This window comes from Sturnus vulgaris, chromosome 6 (assembly GCF_052056855.1).
Source record: "Sturnus vulgaris isolate bStuVul1 chromosome 6, bStuVul1.hap1, whole genome shotgun sequence".
Taxonomy (NCBI): domain Eukaryota; kingdom Metazoa; phylum Chordata; class Aves; order Passeriformes; family Sturnidae; genus Sturnus; species Sturnus vulgaris.
In genome coordinates this window covers 11,002,679-11,022,191 of record NC_142248.1, presented here as the reverse complement: position 1 = coordinate 11,022,191, position 19,513 = coordinate 11,002,679, and the positions used below count along the sequence as shown (strand labels likewise).

The window sequence follows — 19,513 nt, the reverse complement described above, 5'->3', positions numbered from 1 at the left end:
GTAAAATGTCTAATCTCAAAATCTTGAGCTGTTAACAAGCAGAAGTTACAATGCTAATGATGCCTTCTGCATAGCAAAGCAGAAAACAACAGACAGCAGAATTAAATGGTATTTCAACATAAATCCATTAAAAGTAATATAACCTTCACTGTCAAACTACAGTTGAATGCTACTCTACCAAATGCACACTTCCATGTTGCCATTCCCCTGTAAATATTCCCACTGGAGCACATCCAGGTTAGAGAAACCATAGGAAACTAGTCCTAATAAACTATTCCATGCAGTGGCCCAGAGCTGTAAGTGCTGGGATGTCATAAAGACAGGAGGATTTATTATTCCTCAGCCAGTTAAATCCTCTCTATCATTGTGGTATCTGTGTCGTTAACATGTGTTTGCTTTCTTCTACAAAACCCCTTTACTCATACAGCAGGCTGTTCTGAAGTACACCTGAATGTGTACTTCACTCTAATGAAGAAGCAATGCACCTCCACAGCTTTACACTCACTGCTCACCTCATGTCGCTTGAAGAAGTCTGAGGATTCAAGAATGACATTAATTTCCTGCAGACGTTTGAGGTATTTTTTCTGGAGGAAGAAGAGGAAAAAAACCCCAAACAATCCATAAACATTTAATTGAAAACTGAATAAAGATAATCTGTTTACGAGAATCAATATAATTAAGAGACCATATTCATTTTAGGCTAGAGGTCCTTCAAAATAAGAGTTTCATCATTTGAAAGTCAATCTGAAAATACGTTTCAAGCTTTCATAGTGAACTGACAGACCGGAGTTCATCTGCTGCATGTGTTACACCAAGCATATTTATCTTTCTTGATTTGGATGCTATGATGCTTTCTGCAACTGTTTTTTTTTTTCTTCTTCTTCTTAATAAAGGGGAAAAGTTTTCAAGGAATTAAAAATCTTCCAGTTCCCCAAAGTGAAAAGAAAGAAATTGTGTTAGAGAAACAAGGAGCTCCAACCATGGTGGGGGCAGAAGGGGGACAAAAAGAATCAAGGCCTAACTATAAAGCTCAGATTTTTAAAGCTGCCCTGAGCTACCAAGCACACTCCTCCTGAAGAGCTAATCTGCCTTCATAATGGCTTCCACACTGCAGCAAAACATTACAGCATCCTTTGAAGTTCCAAAGACAAGAGATGTGTTATGCCATCTACCACATGCCTGCTGTGCTACCCATGAATTAGCACACAGGAATTCCTCTTTGAGATGAGTTTCACACATGGGAGAACAGCTAGTCACCAATCTCACTTCCTGCCTCCACGCTCTGGTTTTATCTTCTCCAAAATGAATTCCCAAATCACAGGTTTTCCTGCCAACACAATCCTTGCTTAGATATCACCCATCTAATGCATCTAACACCCATGGCTGAAGCTGATGGCAAGCCATAAGTTAGTTAGTTTGAATGACATTTTGATAACATGAAGTATTTGGGATCAACTCATGGCAAGAGCTGACAAAGCTGGTCTCAGTCAACTTCTCACAACCCACGAAGTCCCCATGTCCACCCCATCTCCTGAGAGCAACTGGAATTCAAAACCACTTACCCCTCTTGGCATTCTAATTCCTATTTCCTGTACCAAAGAAAGCATGGCCCTGAAGCAAGAGCATTGCACTACATTCAGTGCACCTGAAGAGCTCAGACTCACCAGAATAGTTGTGTTGCCCTCAATGAATTCCACAAAAACCTGTAGAACTTGCTCCTGTGTCTTTGTAGTTTTGAAGTTTGTGTTACATGTTCCATCCGCCTTCTGCACAAAACCACACACAGAGAGAGATTATTTATACTGCACACATATCATTCCCCTCATCACTCAATCCTCTTGAACCAGCAACAGCTCAGCCCTTGCTAACCAGATGAAAGTAAGTAGCTGAACAGGAAGAGAACAAATAAACCAAGCAAGAAGAAGAGAAAAGCTGATTGGACAGCTTTAAATGACACTGGCAGTTCATTCTCTGTTGAGTACAAGCGAAAAAAAAAGAAACAATTCATGATATTACCAGCTCGTAGGAGTGCTTTCTCACATCAGTGCTAGCAGTGCCAAGTTCAGTGGGGCAAACCACAGAGACCTCTTTGGTTGTACTCTTGTCTGGCTAGTGAAAACCTGGCTGAGGGTGTGAGGGAACATTTCCAAACCAAATTTTACTAGCCCATTTAGTTTAGGGGTTTCTTTTTGGTTTTGGTAAGGATTTTTTGGTTGTTATTTGGGTTTTCTGTTGTTGCTGGGTTTTGTTGTGGTTTCTGTTTTTCAATGGAAAATCAAAGAATCATGGTTAGGATTCAGTTCCAAATACACCTTTGAATATATAATGTGACCTAGAATTCACAGAACAGAAATCTGTTGCAGACAGGAACAAACTGGGATTCTCAATGCTAGGAGTGAGAAAGCAGGTAAGTGAATTTTGGCAAAGGACAGTGCAGGCATGCTTGTTCCAAGTGTGTCCTGGAGAAATTCAGAGAATTTTTGTGCCAGAGATGAGATTCAGTACAGAAGTGTCCTGCTACTGAAAAAAACCGAGTATTTTTATGTGCTTCTGGAGCTACAAGTAAATAAGAGCAGTACATGAATGGGAGGTATCTGTAAACATAGACTATATGAATATGCATGTACCCAAGAGCATCCCTGTTACTTCAAGAGACACTAATAGGAGATTTTAGGATATACATATAAAATACAGCAATTATTACAGTCGGTAACAAAAATCCACTAAAAGCCTGCAGGATTATCAAACTGTTTTCTTCTCCATTGTATCAGTCCAATCCCTTGTTTTCATTGTGAGTACATCAGCAGGTCAATAAAATATGTTTTCTCCTACATGTTAAGTCACTGCACCAAAATGACAAATTCAAGTCCAGTCTCCCAGCAGGTGAAACACTATTTACTCCACAGCTGAACTTAGCTTCTAATGTATACATGAAAAAATTCAATAATGCTAAAACTCCAGATCTCTCATGCAAGAGAATTTTATTCCAAGGTTGTTGGACAGATACAAGTGCAGCATGTCAGCCTGATGAGATGTGCAAGTTATGCCAGAGAAGTTCAGCAGGTAGGCAGGGAAAGTTAGAAGCCATCTGATCTGATGTGTGATAATACTCAAGAGCACATAGAAATTTGGAACTTCATCTTGTACCTCTTCACTGGAGTAAGGTTGTTTTAAAAATAATTTCTCCCTATGCTGCAGACTGTATGTAGAGCAATGTCTAGAATAGCTGCTCAGTGCTCCCCTTCTAACTTTTTGTGTCTGGACAAACTAGTTACTTGCTTCCCTGTGGCTGAGAAACACTTTTATGATTTTGCTCCTTTCCAGAGGTTGGCAGGAAACATAATTACTGCCCGGCTTTACTTGCTGTAAACAACATTCAGAGCTTGAATTGCACCACCCCAGTACTCTAAACCAGGGCTCTGCAACAGCTCTGGATGTACTTGATCCTCAGGAGGCACTTGCCTGACTCACTCCCTGAAGTCGTAGCTTTGCTAAGGACTCCACATACACTCCTGCACAGCAGAGTAGACCATCACACAGTGCAGCTCGTGGGCCAGCTGCTACATCTCTCATTAGATGTGACAGGGACATGGTTCCCTGGAGGGCAGGTGTCACAGCTCCATAAAATAGTGATATCCATCTTAAACCATGGGGCTCAGAGCACTCTGCAGACTTCCCTTAAAGGGCTCTGGGCTAACTTACTGGATTCACAAAGATTTATGAATCAAATCTGATATCCTCCTGGGAAAACAGCTACCCCTGATCTACAGCAAAAGGAATGGTACCAAAGGAAGAAGTAACTTTTCAAACTGCACAGAAATTCACTGACAGAATGGGAAGACAGAAATCCCAACTCCCAGCCCCAGGCATTAGCTTAGTATTGTAGAGAAAATGTTTGCAATGCCTGGCCTTCAGACAGCCTCTGCCAGAGAGGAAATGGGCATTTGGAATCAGGCAGGTGCAAGATACTGAGCAACAGGTTCCAACTGTAGGGAAACCAAATGGTACAAAATATTTTTGATAGGAGGAAAACTGACAAATCCCATAAATGAACTTGGCTTGATTTCAGAGATCGAGAAGCAAGGCAAGGATAAGAAATGGATCAACCCAAAGAGAAAAGGCACCCCACTACTGCAGGAGCACATATGGTGAATCAGATCTTCTTTATCAGCAGCCAGTTTACAGAAGGGCTTATATGATTTCACTTTGCATTAGCTTCTTATTCCAGCAGCCACTGGGCAGGAATGACCAAACTCAACATACCTTACCAGCTGACTCCAGGAGTTATCAGTTCTATCAGGGAGAACATCCCCTTATCCCCATCAACCACTAGCTGGCACCAGTGACTCTTACAGGCTTTCCTACCAAAATGGGGATCCCTGCAGAATGGCTTTTCTTTTCTGCAAAAATACAGAACTGGATGTACAGTTCACTTTCAGTGGAACAGTGGCCACCTGTATTGTCTGGACAATTCAGTTTCTGACACCTTTCCTCCATCTAAAAAAATTTAACTACAATCCTCGTAACAGGACAAGGAGATAGAGAGAAGGGGAATGTGCCCCAAAGTATTTCCTGTGCTTAGCCAAGGATTAAGTATTTATGTTGTGCACAGTTACAGCAGTGTCTCCACAGAAGGAAACACTACAGAGTCTGTGTGTCATACTGCTCCAACCTTTGACAGCCAACAAATCCACAAAGAACAAGCCAGGAAGTTTTTCTGAAGCTCCCCTGTTCCTCCTTAGCTCAGTTGCTCTCCGGGACTCATCTCTGTACATCTTCACTCACCAACTATCTTTCTTAGAAAGTTCTCAAGATCATCTGAGTTTCTGATTCTATTACACTGAGGAGCATACAAAGATTTAAGCTGTATAGGAATAAAACACGTATCTGATAACATCATTAGCTGGCTAAAGGGCTAGGCAGGATCCTGTTTTGGCTGGACTGGAGCCAGATCATCTACTCATCTACCACCCAGACAGTTCCTGCATCAGGATGCCTGTGTCAAACAGCCAGGAGTGGGTGGCACAGCATACACAGGGCCAGCACTACATGAGCTGGAAGCCCCAGTTCCTGTATCACAGCAGGAGAATCCGTGAATAAGGAAGTGAGAAGACACAAAGCAAAGGAGAGAGCAAGAGGTATTTAAAGAGCCTCTGTTCATCAGCATCATTGTCTTTTATACCTTATTTCTATGTGCTTGAATTGTGAAATGGAAACAAAACTAATCCAGGTTCTGGAGTGGTGCAGCTGACACACCTGAAGGATGGGATGCCATCCAGAGGGGCGTAGGCAGGCTCGAAGGTAAGCCTATGGGAACCCCATGCAGTTTAAATGCAAGGTGCTGCACCTGGGTCGGGGTAGCCCCCAGTATCAATCCAAGCTGGAGAACAAGCAGATCAAGAGCAGCCCTGCTGAGAAGGACTTGGGAGTGCTGGTGGATGAGAGGCTGGACATGACCAGCAATGTGCTCTCACAGCCCAGAAAGCCAAACGTGTCCTGGGCTGTATCCAAAGCAGAGTGGCCAGGGCAAGGGAGGGGATTCTGCCCCTCTATTCCTCTCTCACGAGACCCCACCTGCAGTGCTGCATCCAGCTCTGGGGTCCCCAACACAAGATGGACATGAACCTGTTGGAGCAAGTCCAGAGGAGGCCACCAAATTGATTAAAAAGATGGAAAATCTCTCCTATGAAGAAAGATTGAGTGAACTGGTGTTTTTCAGCCTGGAAAAGAAAAAGCTTTGGGGTGACCTAATTGTGGTTTTCCAGAAGGGAGCCTACAAGAAAGATGGAAAGGGATTTTCTACAAGAGCAGCAGTGACAGGACAAAGAATCTTTTAAAAGTGGGAGTAGGCTTAGAATAGGTATTAGAAAAAGATTCTTTTCACTGCAAGCGGAGTGAGGCACTGGAACAATAGCCCAGAGAAGTTGTGGGTGCCCCATCCCTGGAATTAAGACCAGGTTGGATGGAGTCTGAGCAACCTGGTCTAGTGGAAGGTGTCCCTGCCCACAGCACGGGGGTTGGAACTGCATGATCTTTAAGGTCCATTCCAACCCAGGCTGCTCTGTGATTCTAAAAAAAATAAGGAAGTAAAGGGTAGGAAATAAAATTGCCAAGGTTCTACTGTGGCTGTAAGGTAGTATCCTAGGAATGGTACAGGGGCACAAACATCCACCAAGAACAGCAGATGGACTTGGCTGATGGAGAAATTTCATTCTGGATTGTTCTGGCTTTATTCCAGCTCCATCTATACTGGATCTCATGTATTTAAAAGGAAAAGTGGTTTCCTTGATCTCAAGAGTATCTAAGCAAATGCTTTTAACATGCCTTGCCAATAAAAGTAACTGCAACAAAACAACTTTACTGTGATTCACTTGGAATAAATATGTATAGTTCCTGAATAAAACAAGTAATTGCATGCAGAGAGGGAGTTAATACTTCGGTTCTAAATTCCTCCATACAACAGTCTCATTTTCATTCTATCTGCACTGAGTCCTTCCTGTAAGGTCTCTGTAGTTGATTCAAGTATGGCTGATGTGTATTTGAAGATTAAATTCATTGACGCTCTCTGCTACAATTACAATGAATGCTTTAAAACTGCACTAGAGTGAACTCTGTGGTATCAGTTAGTGCATTTTCACATAATCCTTTCGAAAAGCTGGCTACTGATGTGCACAAGCTTTTTGATTAATCAAATCACATCAAACAAAGCTCAGTCTCCAGGAATAGGCAGAGGTGAAACAATTACCTTAATTCCTTCAATCCTGAAGCCCAGGTTGGCACTAGAGCTGATGGTTTCTCTCCACTGCATGTAGCGGGGTTTGGTGACTGCATGCTGGGCGTTCTCTTCAGCCGTGGGAGCGAGAGGATCCACTTCAATCATTTTCTTGTACATGTCCTTACGCAGCTTTGGCTTCTCTCGTGCCTTAGCCAACTCTTCCTCCAGGTATGTTCTGCAAACATCACATCCCAACATATCCTTACGGACTTTCTCAACATTTCTTTTTACAGCTTACAAACTGGCCTCAAGAAACATCAACCAGGAAAGTAAGCCTTATCATTGCCCCAGTTTTGCATATGGGGAAACCAAAGTACACAGAGCAATGACTGTGCAGGCATATTTAGTGAAACAGCCCCAGGAATCAGGAATTCTAATTCACTTCTTGTTCTAACCATACCTTTACTTACTGTAACAAGTAACGATTATTTCCTGGTTACAGAATAGGAGGAAGCTGAATACCTACTGTGCCATAAAATAGAACTGCATTTTCAGAGGACAGGTAGGAGTGGTCACTTATAATGAAATCAAAAAACCAAATAGGCCTATTCAAGACTTGCATTCTCTCCTCAAAAACCATCAGTCATGGGTAATTTTTCAGGCCTCTGAAAGTTTAAGTTTTACTTAATGCATCTCAGTGAAAGATAGAACCACTCTATAGAAAAAACTGAAGTATTAAGCAGATTATCAGAGTAGTTCCACACCAGAAGAGGTAACTAAGAACAGGGAGGTGAAGAGACACAAAATCTCCTTATTTTGCTCTTATCACTCGATTTGTTAATCTGACAGCCATTAGAAAGGCACTGTCCATGCTCTCTACATTGCACTGGATTCCTAAACCTTGCATTTTGTCAAGTGCCTGAAGTTTACTTTCTTCATAACAGCGAAACAAACCAAGATGTCATTTAGGAGATGATGTCACTCACTGCCAGAATGTCATCTACTTTCAACAAAATGTGTACTGTTGCAAATCCTTCTCCTTTTTCCTCTGCCCATACTAGCGCTACGTCTTTCTAATCAATTTAAAATTTTTGCATCTATTTGAAAAGGTGTATCTGCACTCCTGTAAGTAGAGTAACTAATTTATGACAATTACTCTTGAATATCTGAGCTGACACCCAAAAGATTACTATGACAGCTCATACTTCTCTGTACTGTTACCTTACTCCATGATCTCAACAAATCTCTTTGTTATGCTTAGATAGTATTTTTTATGTTTTCATCTTAATCACAGACAATGAATGGAAAAGAAAGTAAGAACCTGGAGAACAAAGAGATGGCAACACCTCAAGATGTCAGAGTAGGGAAAAACACACGTCAGTCCTGAGCAAATGGTCAACTCTTTAAAGAAAAGATCAATACCAGCAAAGACTCATTCAAGCACTGGAAATGGACTTTCACACTGCTATTCAGTCATTTGCATTGGGAGATGGCAATTTTACTTTGTGAAGCTTTCTGAATCACTGCATCACAAAGATTCAATGAACTGGCAGTGAATAAATCATGTCATTTTTCCCCATGTATTATCAGGCCACTGCAGAGAAACTTTGTCTTAAATTACCCCTGAAAATTTCTTGATGTGGATAGTTTTTGGGGCTATAAATTAGTTAGTTTCCAGAATTCATGTACAAACTGACAAGAATGGGATATGTTGTCCAAGGTGACTGCGAGCACATCTCCCCCTTCCTTCAAATGCAGAGAAGGCACATTCTCTTTCATTCACCCCACCTGATCCCCATCTTGCAGTCCATCACACTTGGCCCTTCAAAATCAGTAAGCAAGTCATCCAGCTGGATGTAGCTTTCGCCATCTCTCTCCACCACACCATGGAAGCAAGGGACGCAGGAACGTAGTGGGTCTTTCATCAATCGCTCAAAACACTCCTTTTCATTCTCTGAGAAGCGTTTGAGAATCTTCCCACTATCAGCTGCCTTGAAACTCCCTAAAAAAAGAAAATCAAACACTTGCTGACAAGATTGACAAGCGAAAAAGAAAATTCCCCCACCATTCTAGTTTCATCTATCTCAGTCTCATGGCAGCAGTTAAAGATTTCCCGTGAAGAGGAAAGATGTTTTTCATAAAAAATAAAACACACTGGACAAACAGTTGTTAGCAGTGAAAGTCCATTTGGATACATTCCCATGTCAGAATTTATAGCTTTAAGGAGTGCAATTGCTTCAGGCCGTTGGGCTGTTGGAAGTTTTTTTCCTGCTAGTCTTTGTTAGGTTATTAAACAGTACTATACTTACTAAAACGCACAGGAAGAAGCCACGAGCCAGAATTCATTAATCCTCTGTCAGGCTATTTTAAAGGTGCATAACACTGCCAGCACTGGCTTTGTCCCTAATCCTCACACAGGGCATACACACCTGCTGAGGTGTCCAGACGGAGGCAGCACGGTCAATCAGAGATAGTTAAACAGCCAGAAGCCAAGCACTGCCCTTTCCACACACACACACACACACACACACACACACACACACACACACAGTGAATGTGCCTGTGTCTGCCTGCAGGTACTGCCTCTCCTCTGGAAACCTGCTAATCTGCTAATGCCCTGCAGGTACAGTCTGGAGGGCGACAGTGCTTTTACAGCCCAGTGTCTGAATGGTATCCAGGACAAATGACATCTGCAGAGGCCACAATTAGCAGTAGTCAGCCTCCACCTGTCCTGCAACCTGCCAACAGCATCTGAGGAAAGTACCTGTTTCATTCAGAGGAACCCTTTAATCTACACAAAATAAATTGGGCACCAAAGTAGGAGCCTCATTAATCCTGGGGATAACACTCAATCTTTACCACAGCAGGATCCTTCTGCAAACTGGTTCTTCTCAGACAAATCCTAGAACAGGCACTGTCTTGGCAAAAGAGCAAGGCTGGTAATAGCCCAGGTTCTAATTCAGAAAAAAACTATCATATCAGAGAAGAAACAGCTGCACAAAGGATGGAGTAAACCCAACCACAGAACACTGCTAAAAGGAAACTGGAACAGTATCTCTCCTAGTCAGCTTCTAATAAACTCTTAACCATCCTCTTCCACTCCACTATATGAGTGTCCAGAAGGGTTATGATTACATGACCAGTGCATCACTCCATACAGATGAAGCCAACTCCACACACCTGTGACAATACTGCACTAAGACTGGGTCATCTTGGGACTTCCTGTGATAAAAATCAGACCCAACAACTCCACTGTGCAAAATGCAGCTACTCAGTTTCTAGGGCTCAATAAATTTCTCAGCACAGCTTTGAAGTGCACCATATTATGGCATTAACATACACAGAGGTGCTTCACATGCTGCATTACAGCACGATGCAGCGTGGGTGCCTGCCCACATGTGTACTAATAAACCCCCACCAGCACTGCACAGGAATTATACCAAGCACGAGACACAAACCTGATGACTTCTCTTTGTTGTTTTCTTGCCTTACAAATGAAGTTAAGCCTACATCAGGAGCACACCTACCAATTTTTACAGACACAAAACTAGAACCAACCAACTGAGCTGCTCCTTGTACTTTTACAGTGAACAATGACAGACTCACAATGCAAACACCTGGTCAGCAAGGCAATTTTCCCATTTGTTTTCCACCCAAGGACTTACATTCAGATGAGAGGTTTGGAGTGGTATTATAAAGACTGTCCTTTCCAGAGCTGAAGCACGTACAGGTGCAGACAGTAATCCTTCCCCCTAGAGAACTAACTACTGGCTACTCAGTCAGGAAAAATGATCCCATACCACAATCAACAGCATTGGACAGATTAGGGCTTTAGCTCCCCAACCTCTTGTTTCCCTCTAACAGGTATTTTACACATATCACCTTACAGGCCTGGCCCTCCTCCAGAGTCTGACCATTGCTTCCCTGCTCATCTCATTATTCAGGTATATCACTCCCACTTCCGTATCCACACCACAACTGAAATACGTTTTAGGTCACAGATATGTGTGATATTGCCTGCTTCCTTTTCACCTGAAGGAAGCAAACAGAGAAAGACTGTTCTTGCTGCAGTCATCCTCACTCCAGAGACAAAGACATTGAAGATACCCCTCTCACCTGTATGCCCAGCCAGCTGCACCCACGAGTAGCGTTTCTTGAAGGGGCTGATGACTGGTAAGTTAACCATGGTTTTAATTGTATGCCATGCCTTTTTCTGGAAAAGAAAAGAAACCTTAAGTTGGGCAAAAGCTGAAATCCTGATATGCCACAAATATATTATACGGCTTCATGCACATTGAATTGCTCCTCACTAATGTGTAAGTGCTCAAAGGTGGAACCACAAAACAAACACTATCATCATTGTTGGAAAAATATGCACACAAACCCAAGAATGTACAAATAAAGATAACGCCCTGCCATGCACAAGAAAGCTGCCTATAAGGAGGAAAAAAAAAAAAAAAAAAGACAGACTGCACGTCACAGGCCTGCTCTTAAGCACACCTCACCCTCTGTGTGTGAGTCACCCAGTATGTGGACAGCAGATGCTGAACGAACACACACATGCACACATACGCACATTTAAGTTTCCATGAGACATGCACATAAGCTGCTTGTCACAGCCAGCAACACTTCCTTTCCCAGAGAACTTCAGCATCACCCCATGATTAACAGCTTTCCCCGAGTCAGCAGGTAAATCTTACTGTGACACATGCACAGAAAGCACATCTCTAGTTGATCACAGAGCTCACCAGGTCCCTCAGTACCTACTGACAGCATGCTGTACAATCTACTCCAGGTCATGAATTTTCCCACTCCCTCCCCTCTTTCCCAATCCTGTTACTTTTTAACAAAACTGGGCATTGCTCTGGCAACCTTTGGCTGCAGCTGTCTGGGTACCTCTGAAGGCAGACAGGGAAACAGAGCAGCTGCTCACAAAGAGCAGCTGAGTGCTCTGTCACATAGGCAGGGAAAAAAAAAAAAAAAAAAAGAAGTAGAAAGTGAAAAAGTCTCATGCTCTGGAACTGAAACCCAGATGGGAGAGAACCACAGCCCACCAGTGTTCACGTTACACTTGGAGGGATCCCAAAGTGCTTTACAAACAAGGAGAGCAGGGTCAGTTTTTCCATCACTAGAACACAACACCCTGTTGGAGAAGAAAAATGGAGCTGCATTGTACTTATGGCATGACAGTTTAGGGGGTTTTGTTGAGATCAAGTGTAGCTGGTGATTAGGCTGTATTTACAGAAGTGTTTGTCAATGGTCCAATTGGAAATCACCCAAATCAAGAGGAGGAATTAATGTCAAACCTAAAACAAGCTTAGGTGCTTGTTCATCAACTGAAAAATACACATTCCAAACAATTGTGTGCTCTCTACCACGGATATTGGTCTGAAGATTTAGGTGCTTAGGATACCTAATTTTTATTGTCGTCTACACTCTAAGTGAAAAACTGAAAATGTGAAATTGTAGGCAATGATACACAGGCAAAATGTTGCTCTCTAGATCTCTCTGACCCAGCCACACTTCCCCAAACTTAGTAACTTACACCACATTTCTTGTAAGGTACCCTAAAGCAAAACTGGTCACCATGTGAGGGCAAAAACTTGCAGTTATCTTAGAATGTATCAAGAAGATATATGAACCCACAGGTACAAGTGATTTTTTAATGACTTGCTTTCACAAGAAAGTTTTAAGTTATACTTCAAATTAAACTGACATACCAATATAATTGCCATATGAGCATACTTACTCTGAAATGAGTTTGCTTCTACTTATTTAACTTTGATTTTTAATGGAGTTCAAGCTGAAATTAAGCCACTCTTAGACAGATATGCACCCCATGCAGCAATGATGCTTTCGAAAACATACTATGCCAGTGAGAGGAAGCATCCAGAGAAAATCCTGGATGTTTGAGAATTACAAAGACTCAGTTGCACTTACCAAAACTCCACAGATGTTACTGGCTCTAGCTGAACTCCAATTTCATAACTAACTTTGGCAAGTTAATATGCTGTATTATTTGGATTTCATATATCTTATAATTTGCCTTAAGCTGTTCCAAACTGCAGCCTTGCAGGGCTGAACAGTGACTTGTGTCAGACCCAGCAGCTCTTCTGCGAGGATGAGAGACTCTTGTACACCACTTAAACATGTCCATAGCCTCCTTCTGGAGGAAAGTGCAATGTAAATACTGTTTTTCAAGTAGCATGGAAATTATTTTTGTATAGTTTGTTTGTCAGATTTCACTGAGAGCAGAGCTCTTCAGTCTACTCTGCTGTTTCTACTTCAGAAGGACAGAGCCCCAGGTTATTCAAACAATAGTTGAAAAAAAAACCAACATTATGAAGTAAAATGACCTCTTTGAATGCAGCTCCTGCCAAAGATTTAATTTTTTAAGATTCCAGACCAGTTTTCAGGACAACACTGCTTTTTCCCCATCCCTTAATCAGAAGTCAACACTGCTCCATAACTTTGCCATAAAGACCCCATACACATCATAATGTTCCACTCCAAACAACTTGCATCCTGTCTCCCAGTGACTTGTCATGCTGCTATACGCATCAGTAACAAGAAGCACAGATTCTCAACAAATGCACATCAGCTGTCAATGCAACATCACACTCCAGTGGCTCTCCTGCCTCCTCCCTCCCACCTAACACTAAGAAGCTGAAGCTTTTATTTGTACTGTGGGCGTGAAGGAGAGACAATGGGCCAAATTCAGCCCCAGCTCAAATGGACTTTGGCTGCTTAAGTTACAGCGGCTTTGGATAAGTATGTTTAAGTTACTCATCCAATAAATAGAGACACTGGCCATTTTTACTTACCCTTTTTAATTTTAAGTAATCTCTTCACAAACCTCTCCTCCCCCTCAAGACAGAGAAAGCAGAAGGCTCAAGCTAGGAGGGAAAGGATTGCCTTCAGACCCGTTCTGTGGGGAGTGTTGCCATCAGCAGGGGTTCAGCAGTTTCACTTTCCTTTACCTCAATTCCTGGTTTCCCAGCTCACTCAACCCAGGGTACAAACTACCAGGATGCAAGGAGGGCTGCATGATGGTACAGCAGTGGTGTGAGTGGGAAGATGAAAACTTTGTGTGCTTACTGTAGGAGGAATCATTCTCACTTCTATTTCTAAAGCAAGATCTCTTCTTCTTTGTTAGCAATGGCATTATGTGCTTTTCAAATAACTGCTTCATGCTGCAATGGCAAAGAGGGCTTCTACCACTGTCCATCTGCAGCCTTATCGCCCTCTGTCCCTGTTTCTTCTAGATTCCTGCTCAGTCTTCCTTGATTTTTTGCTCTGCCTGGGTCTTTTTAAGGCCTCACTTCTACTAGATTCCCAGGGCAAACTCGGGTATCTCTTTATTGTATCTGCATTCAGGATTGTCTGAATCAGATGCTCTTGACATCACCGATGCTGTTTTATATGCCTCAATATGCTCACGAGTTTTCCAACAGCAAGAAGGCATTCCAAAAGAGTCAAGAAGCAAACATGAAAAATATTAACATTCTTAGACTCAGCATGTAAGTTACTTGATGTGAACTTTAATTGACACATGATATAAACACCCCTGAGCAATAAAAGGTGTGGGGCACTAAAGAGGGAAAAGCAAGCTTTCTGCCAATAGGGCAGGCCATGTGACAGTCTGTGCCATGGCAAGTGTGCCCCTGGCAGCAAAAGGACAAAATTTCAGGGAAGAGAATGGGAGAAGCAATTCACACAATGCACCCACAGTGTATGCAAAGGAACCGTGGTTTGATATCTGATCTGCTACCTGGATTACTCTCTTGACTCGTCTTCCTAAATTTGAAGCACAGCTCTGAAGAGAAGCACACATCCACAAAAGAGATGTTGAGACCTGCTCTGTGCACACACAGACAAGATGCTGGCCAGGTGAGCTATTCCCAACCTATTTAACTCTGGATAAAGGTGGCTGCTGCCATTATGTCTATCCATTAAGAAAGAGCAAAAAGCAGCAGTACAAACCAGTGAGCACCACTGGTTTGTGTGAGCACAGCTTTCTCCAGGCCTTTTCTCATGATAAGCATGCAACTTCACACACGAGCAGTGTGCAGAGGCACAGCCATGATGAGCCTGCACAAATACACCAGAGGACTTGCCTGATGAAAATCCACTGAACTCTCTGGGAGGCGTTTCACTCATTTCAAGGAGATTGGGCTCAGACCCACTGTCCCCAAGAATAGATCTCCAGGAACTACCAGGCATTCCTGAAACACTCCCATCACTTCAGGACAAGAGCTGTAACATCCTAATAGGCAAACACACTGAAGAGATTAGTGTGAACTCTCTGAATTGAATGAGGTTCTTTTAGTTGCTGTTGTTATTTTACAGGCAGTACAGAACAACTAGCATCTCTCTGAGCATATGCTGAATCCCTCAGGATCCCTCTAATTCCTAAAGGCAACAGCTGATAGGGACCTAAACCTTCCTCTGTTGCTCTGTGGAAAAATAAATAGAATCTCTCACTTATTTAAGGGTAAAAAGAAAACAATAATATCTCAGTTCTGTGAATGTCTGAAACACATGTAACTACCCTCAGGCAAGAAATGACAAATAGGTAACCTGTACAAGGATTTGTTTCACTTAAGACTTTTCAGCAATTACAGTAATTAAAATCATCAGTCACATCTAAATTAGGAAGTGTTGAGGGTAGGGGGAATAAGAAAAACCTTTTCTTCAGAAAAATGAAGTAATTCAGCTTTCATAATTCTAGCATATTACTTGAAACTATAATGAGTTAAAGAACAAAAGAACACTAAAATTCAATATAAATCAACAGGTCTTTAAAAACATCCATGATTCCATCAGCAGCAACGTGGAGGCACAGTTTCTTGCCTGAGCTGGTATATGATCATGGAAATTCTGCTAGGCTATTGTAAACAATGACCCTTGAACACTTTTATTGGGTAAATTTCAGCTCAGCTGTTTCTTTATCCAAGATTCTGTTGTCTTTTTTTTTTTTTTTTTTTTTGTGCTCTAGAGCAAAGCCTACACAAGAAAGCTATTATGACAGCAAGAAACAAAAGGATAATGAGAAATTTTTTTTAGTAATCCTTTTTTTTCCTAAAAGGCTTTAACAAAGAGTACTTAATAGTCAGCCATCATTATCTACTGTTCTCTTAAAGTCTTTACATCATTTAGGCTAAATTCTGCCACTCTGGGACCTGGGGGCTGAAATCTAATCTGTAATGCTGGTTGCCACTGCCTACTCAGTGTCTCACCAACTCCTAGAAGGAACAAAGTTCCTCCACAGGGACTTGCAAGGAGTACAGAAAACTGTAATTATCAAAAAGTTACTATGTGCATTTCAAAACAATCCTGTAAGAGCCATGTGCCCAAAATGCAGGAGGACTGAGCAACCCCTTGCCCAGGGTTCCTGGCTGACACAGTGAGCAGTGGGCACATGAGAAAGTGATGAGTGTTGGCCTCTTGGGGCACAGTAACCACAGCAACAGTGTCTGGAAAAGCAAAAAGTGTCTGGGAACTCGTCAGACCAGTCAATGGCTGGAACTGCCTTCTATGAGCAGGCCCAAAAATAACACTAAGAATTACTAAACTGGGTATCACTTATGACTTACCCAGGCACAGTATTAGTCATTCTCCAGTGGCTCACCTTTCTGCTGGGTTGGCTTTTTTGTCCCTCTTCTCTTCCTTCCTGGTCACACATTAGCACCCATATCCCTCTGAGTGACACAACAAATCCTCATGAGGTCCACAATATTACTCACACAGGTGTCTTAAGTATCAGTGTGACTAGATGGTCACTTTCTGTTCATAATTGTTTCTTTTAAACTCTGTATCTTTTACAGCTTTATTATTGCTTCACAGAATGGCGCAGGTTGGAAGGGATCACAGTTTGGTCCAACCTCTCTGCTCAAGCAGAATATGTGGCACAGGATTGCAGCCAGATGGTTCTGGACTATCTCCAGTGAAGAAGACTTCACAACCTTTCTGGGCAACCTGTTCCAGTGCTTGGCCACCTGCAGAAGTTCTACCTCCTATTAATGTGGAACTTCCTGTGCATCCATTTCTGCCCATTGCCTCTTGTCCTGTTGCTTGGCACCACAGAGCAGAGCCTGGCTCCATCCTCTGACAACCTCCCTTCAGATACTGATAGACATTGATGAGGTCCCCTCTCAGTTGTCTCTTTTAGAGGCTGAACAGGCCCAACCCTCTCAGCCTTTCCTCACAAGAGATGCTCCTGTCTCCTAATGCTCTTCAAAGCCCTTCTCTGGACCTGCTCCAGGAGCTCCTTGTCTCTCTTGTACAGAGGAGCACAGACACAGCCTCACCAGGGCTGAGCAGAGGGGCAGAATCACTGCCCTAGACCTGCTGGCAATGCTCTTCCTAATGCATTCCAGGATACCATTGGCCTTCTTGGCCTCCAGTTTTACTTTTTATAGTATATATGCTTACTTAAAATGGTTTTTTAAAACCTCTGAAGTAATTTTATCTACAAAACCCTTGACTGTTTTATTTACCATAGTTTATTAAAACTGAAATCAGTTTGAAAGCTAATTTGTTTTCCAAATTATTTATGCCACTTTATTCAATTAATACAAATAATTCAGAAAATTAAAATAATATATTTGTTCTCTGCTGTCATTACTGTTTGCCACTTTATTTGAATTGGCTTTTACCTGACATATTGGACCTACACAGTTAAAGAACTTGAATGTAGGTCTAAAGCTATTAACCATATTATTTTAATGGACTAAACCTAGCCCAAACAAAACTTTGTTTTTGTCTGTTTCAGTGAGGTCAATGCCTGCCACTACTACAAAAAGCTTCCATGAGAAATAATTTTGAGCAAATCACAACCAAGAAAATTACTGGCCTAATTTAATTACTGTATAATTACATCTCCTTCTTTCTCTGTGTGAATGCAGCCAATAATAACCTACTATAATTGCAATCTACTAAAAAAAATAATCACACAACACTTAAGCAAAATATCTACTGCTTTGTCAAAATCACAATACTCTACCAAGACAAGTTGTTATCAATTTCCCCCAAAACAAAGACTCTTCCATGAGTGCAGCTTCCCAGCAGCCAGCTTCAATGGTTATTAGGGATTTTATTTTTTCAATGAGTACAGCTCTGGGACAGTTCACCATATGGTTTCACCTCATGGAGAGAACTGAGGATTTGAGTGATGTTATATAAGAAAAAAAAAATTTAAAAAGATAGAGTTGCTGAGCAACACAGTATCTTTCCGGCTACAGTCACAAAATTTGCCTATCAAGGGATTCTGGTTTTGAGTTCTTTCAGTTTGAGGCTCAGTGTAGTTGTCTTTGCAGATCTGAAACAGGCAGGCAGTCATCTTGGTCAGATCCAGATCTTGAACCTGCTAACATTTTTATGCCAAATGCAAGCAAATCATAATTATCCTTGGTGTTTCTTCTAGTAACATATATGTGTATGTACATACACATTCATGCACGCTTTTAAAATACTTAACACAGATAGTAAAGGCCTTTGTAGATGATAAAAATTCCATTAATTTTAGGCTTGGGATCATCTGGTATTTGAAGAAACTTAGAACACCTAACAAGACATGGAGCAAGTGAGGCATACATGACATTTTTACTGTATTTTTTGGGAGAAATTTAACTGAAATATCCACAAAGGTTCTATGTAGGGAAGCAAGGTGCAAGATTTTCCCATAGCTAAAACAAAAATGCTCCAAACAACAACAGCAGCAGCAAATCCCTGAATTTATCACAGGAGGCACTTTATACTTTCAGCAGCCAGTTTCTGTGCTCTTGCCCCTTATTAAAGGTTCCTGGAATCCTCAAGCTCAGGAGATTCTTGCTGCCAAGTCTACTACCCACTTGGCTGAATCAGACATGAATCACAAATTGAGACAAAGATCTCAATGGGTGGGAGGTGAAAGAGCAAGTTAAAAAGGAGAATGCTCTCCAAACACAAACCTTTATCACTGAGCTTCTGAGTGCAACACCTAATTCAGCTCCCAAGGTAGGGTAAGGCTCCTACAGAAACTCAGCCCCATTATTACCACATTTCACTTTCTCTCGGTCCTGGGCAGGAAACGGGTTCCTGAAGCACCAAACGCTAATCCACACAGGAGTCAGTGTTTTTGACCAGACAAAAAGCTATTTGGGGCCAGAATGCTGTGCTAAGTGACATCTGACAGCCTGGTGCAGAGATGGAGCTGTGAGCACTGGCTTTAGAAAGTCTGTGCCCTGACATGAACAGCATCATTCTTCACACTGAGGTCCATGCCAATCAATGCCAACCAATAATTTGGCCAAATCACAGCAAATGGCCTTCTGCCAGGGGAGCTGTGTTACTTCAAAAGCTGTCAGCTGTTGCTTAAGGAATACAAACAGTGTAAAGACATCCCTGGTCAAGGATATCCCTGAACCCTCTCCACCTGCTGGATGCCTTGGCAACCCTGACCATCCCTGTATCTAAGTCCCCAAGGGAACTTAACACTCCCTGCTTTGTCACACAGTTGATCTTCCCGTGATATAGGAGTGCCAGCTGGAGCTGTAAGACTGATAATCAACAGCAAGGGAGAACATGCACTCCTAAAGAGCAGCAGTTTGCATGCTACACAAGCAGCCTCCTGATCAGCACCTCTCATCAGACTGCCAGGCAAACTGTGAACACACCTTCATCTCTCCCTCCCTCTCTTTCACCCTCCAGCCTCCAAATCTTAGAGAAGAAACAGTGCTCAGCCCTTAACCCCTGATACTTCTGGCTTTGCACTCAGCCATGGGTGAGGGCCACAGCTGCTCAACCAGCATTTGGCAG

General features: G+C 42.2%; 1 protein-coding gene across 2 annotated transcripts in view; it reads right to left on the bottom strand.

Annotated features, from left to right (window-relative positions):
- The window catches only part of ITPKA (inositol-trisphosphate 3-kinase A), a 39,485-nt gene that overhangs the window by 4,466 nt on the left and 15,506 nt on the right, over positions 1 to 19,513 (bottom strand). For both annotated transcript variants that reach the window (XM_088166972.1, XM_014869244.2), the window contains 5 exons: positions 10,832 to 10,928; positions 8,504 to 8,717; positions 6,746 to 6,950; positions 1,665 to 1,766; positions 513 to 584 (listed from right to left, as the gene is read on the bottom strand). In XM_088166972.1, coding sequence (XP_088023098.1) covers positions 513 to 584; positions 1,665 to 1,766; positions 6,746 to 6,950; positions 8,504 to 8,717; positions 10,832 to 10,928 — 690 coding nt within the window. The remainder of the gene's footprint in view (positions 1 to 512; positions 585 to 1,664; positions 1,767 to 6,745; positions 6,951 to 8,503; positions 8,718 to 10,831; positions 10,929 to 19,513) is intronic.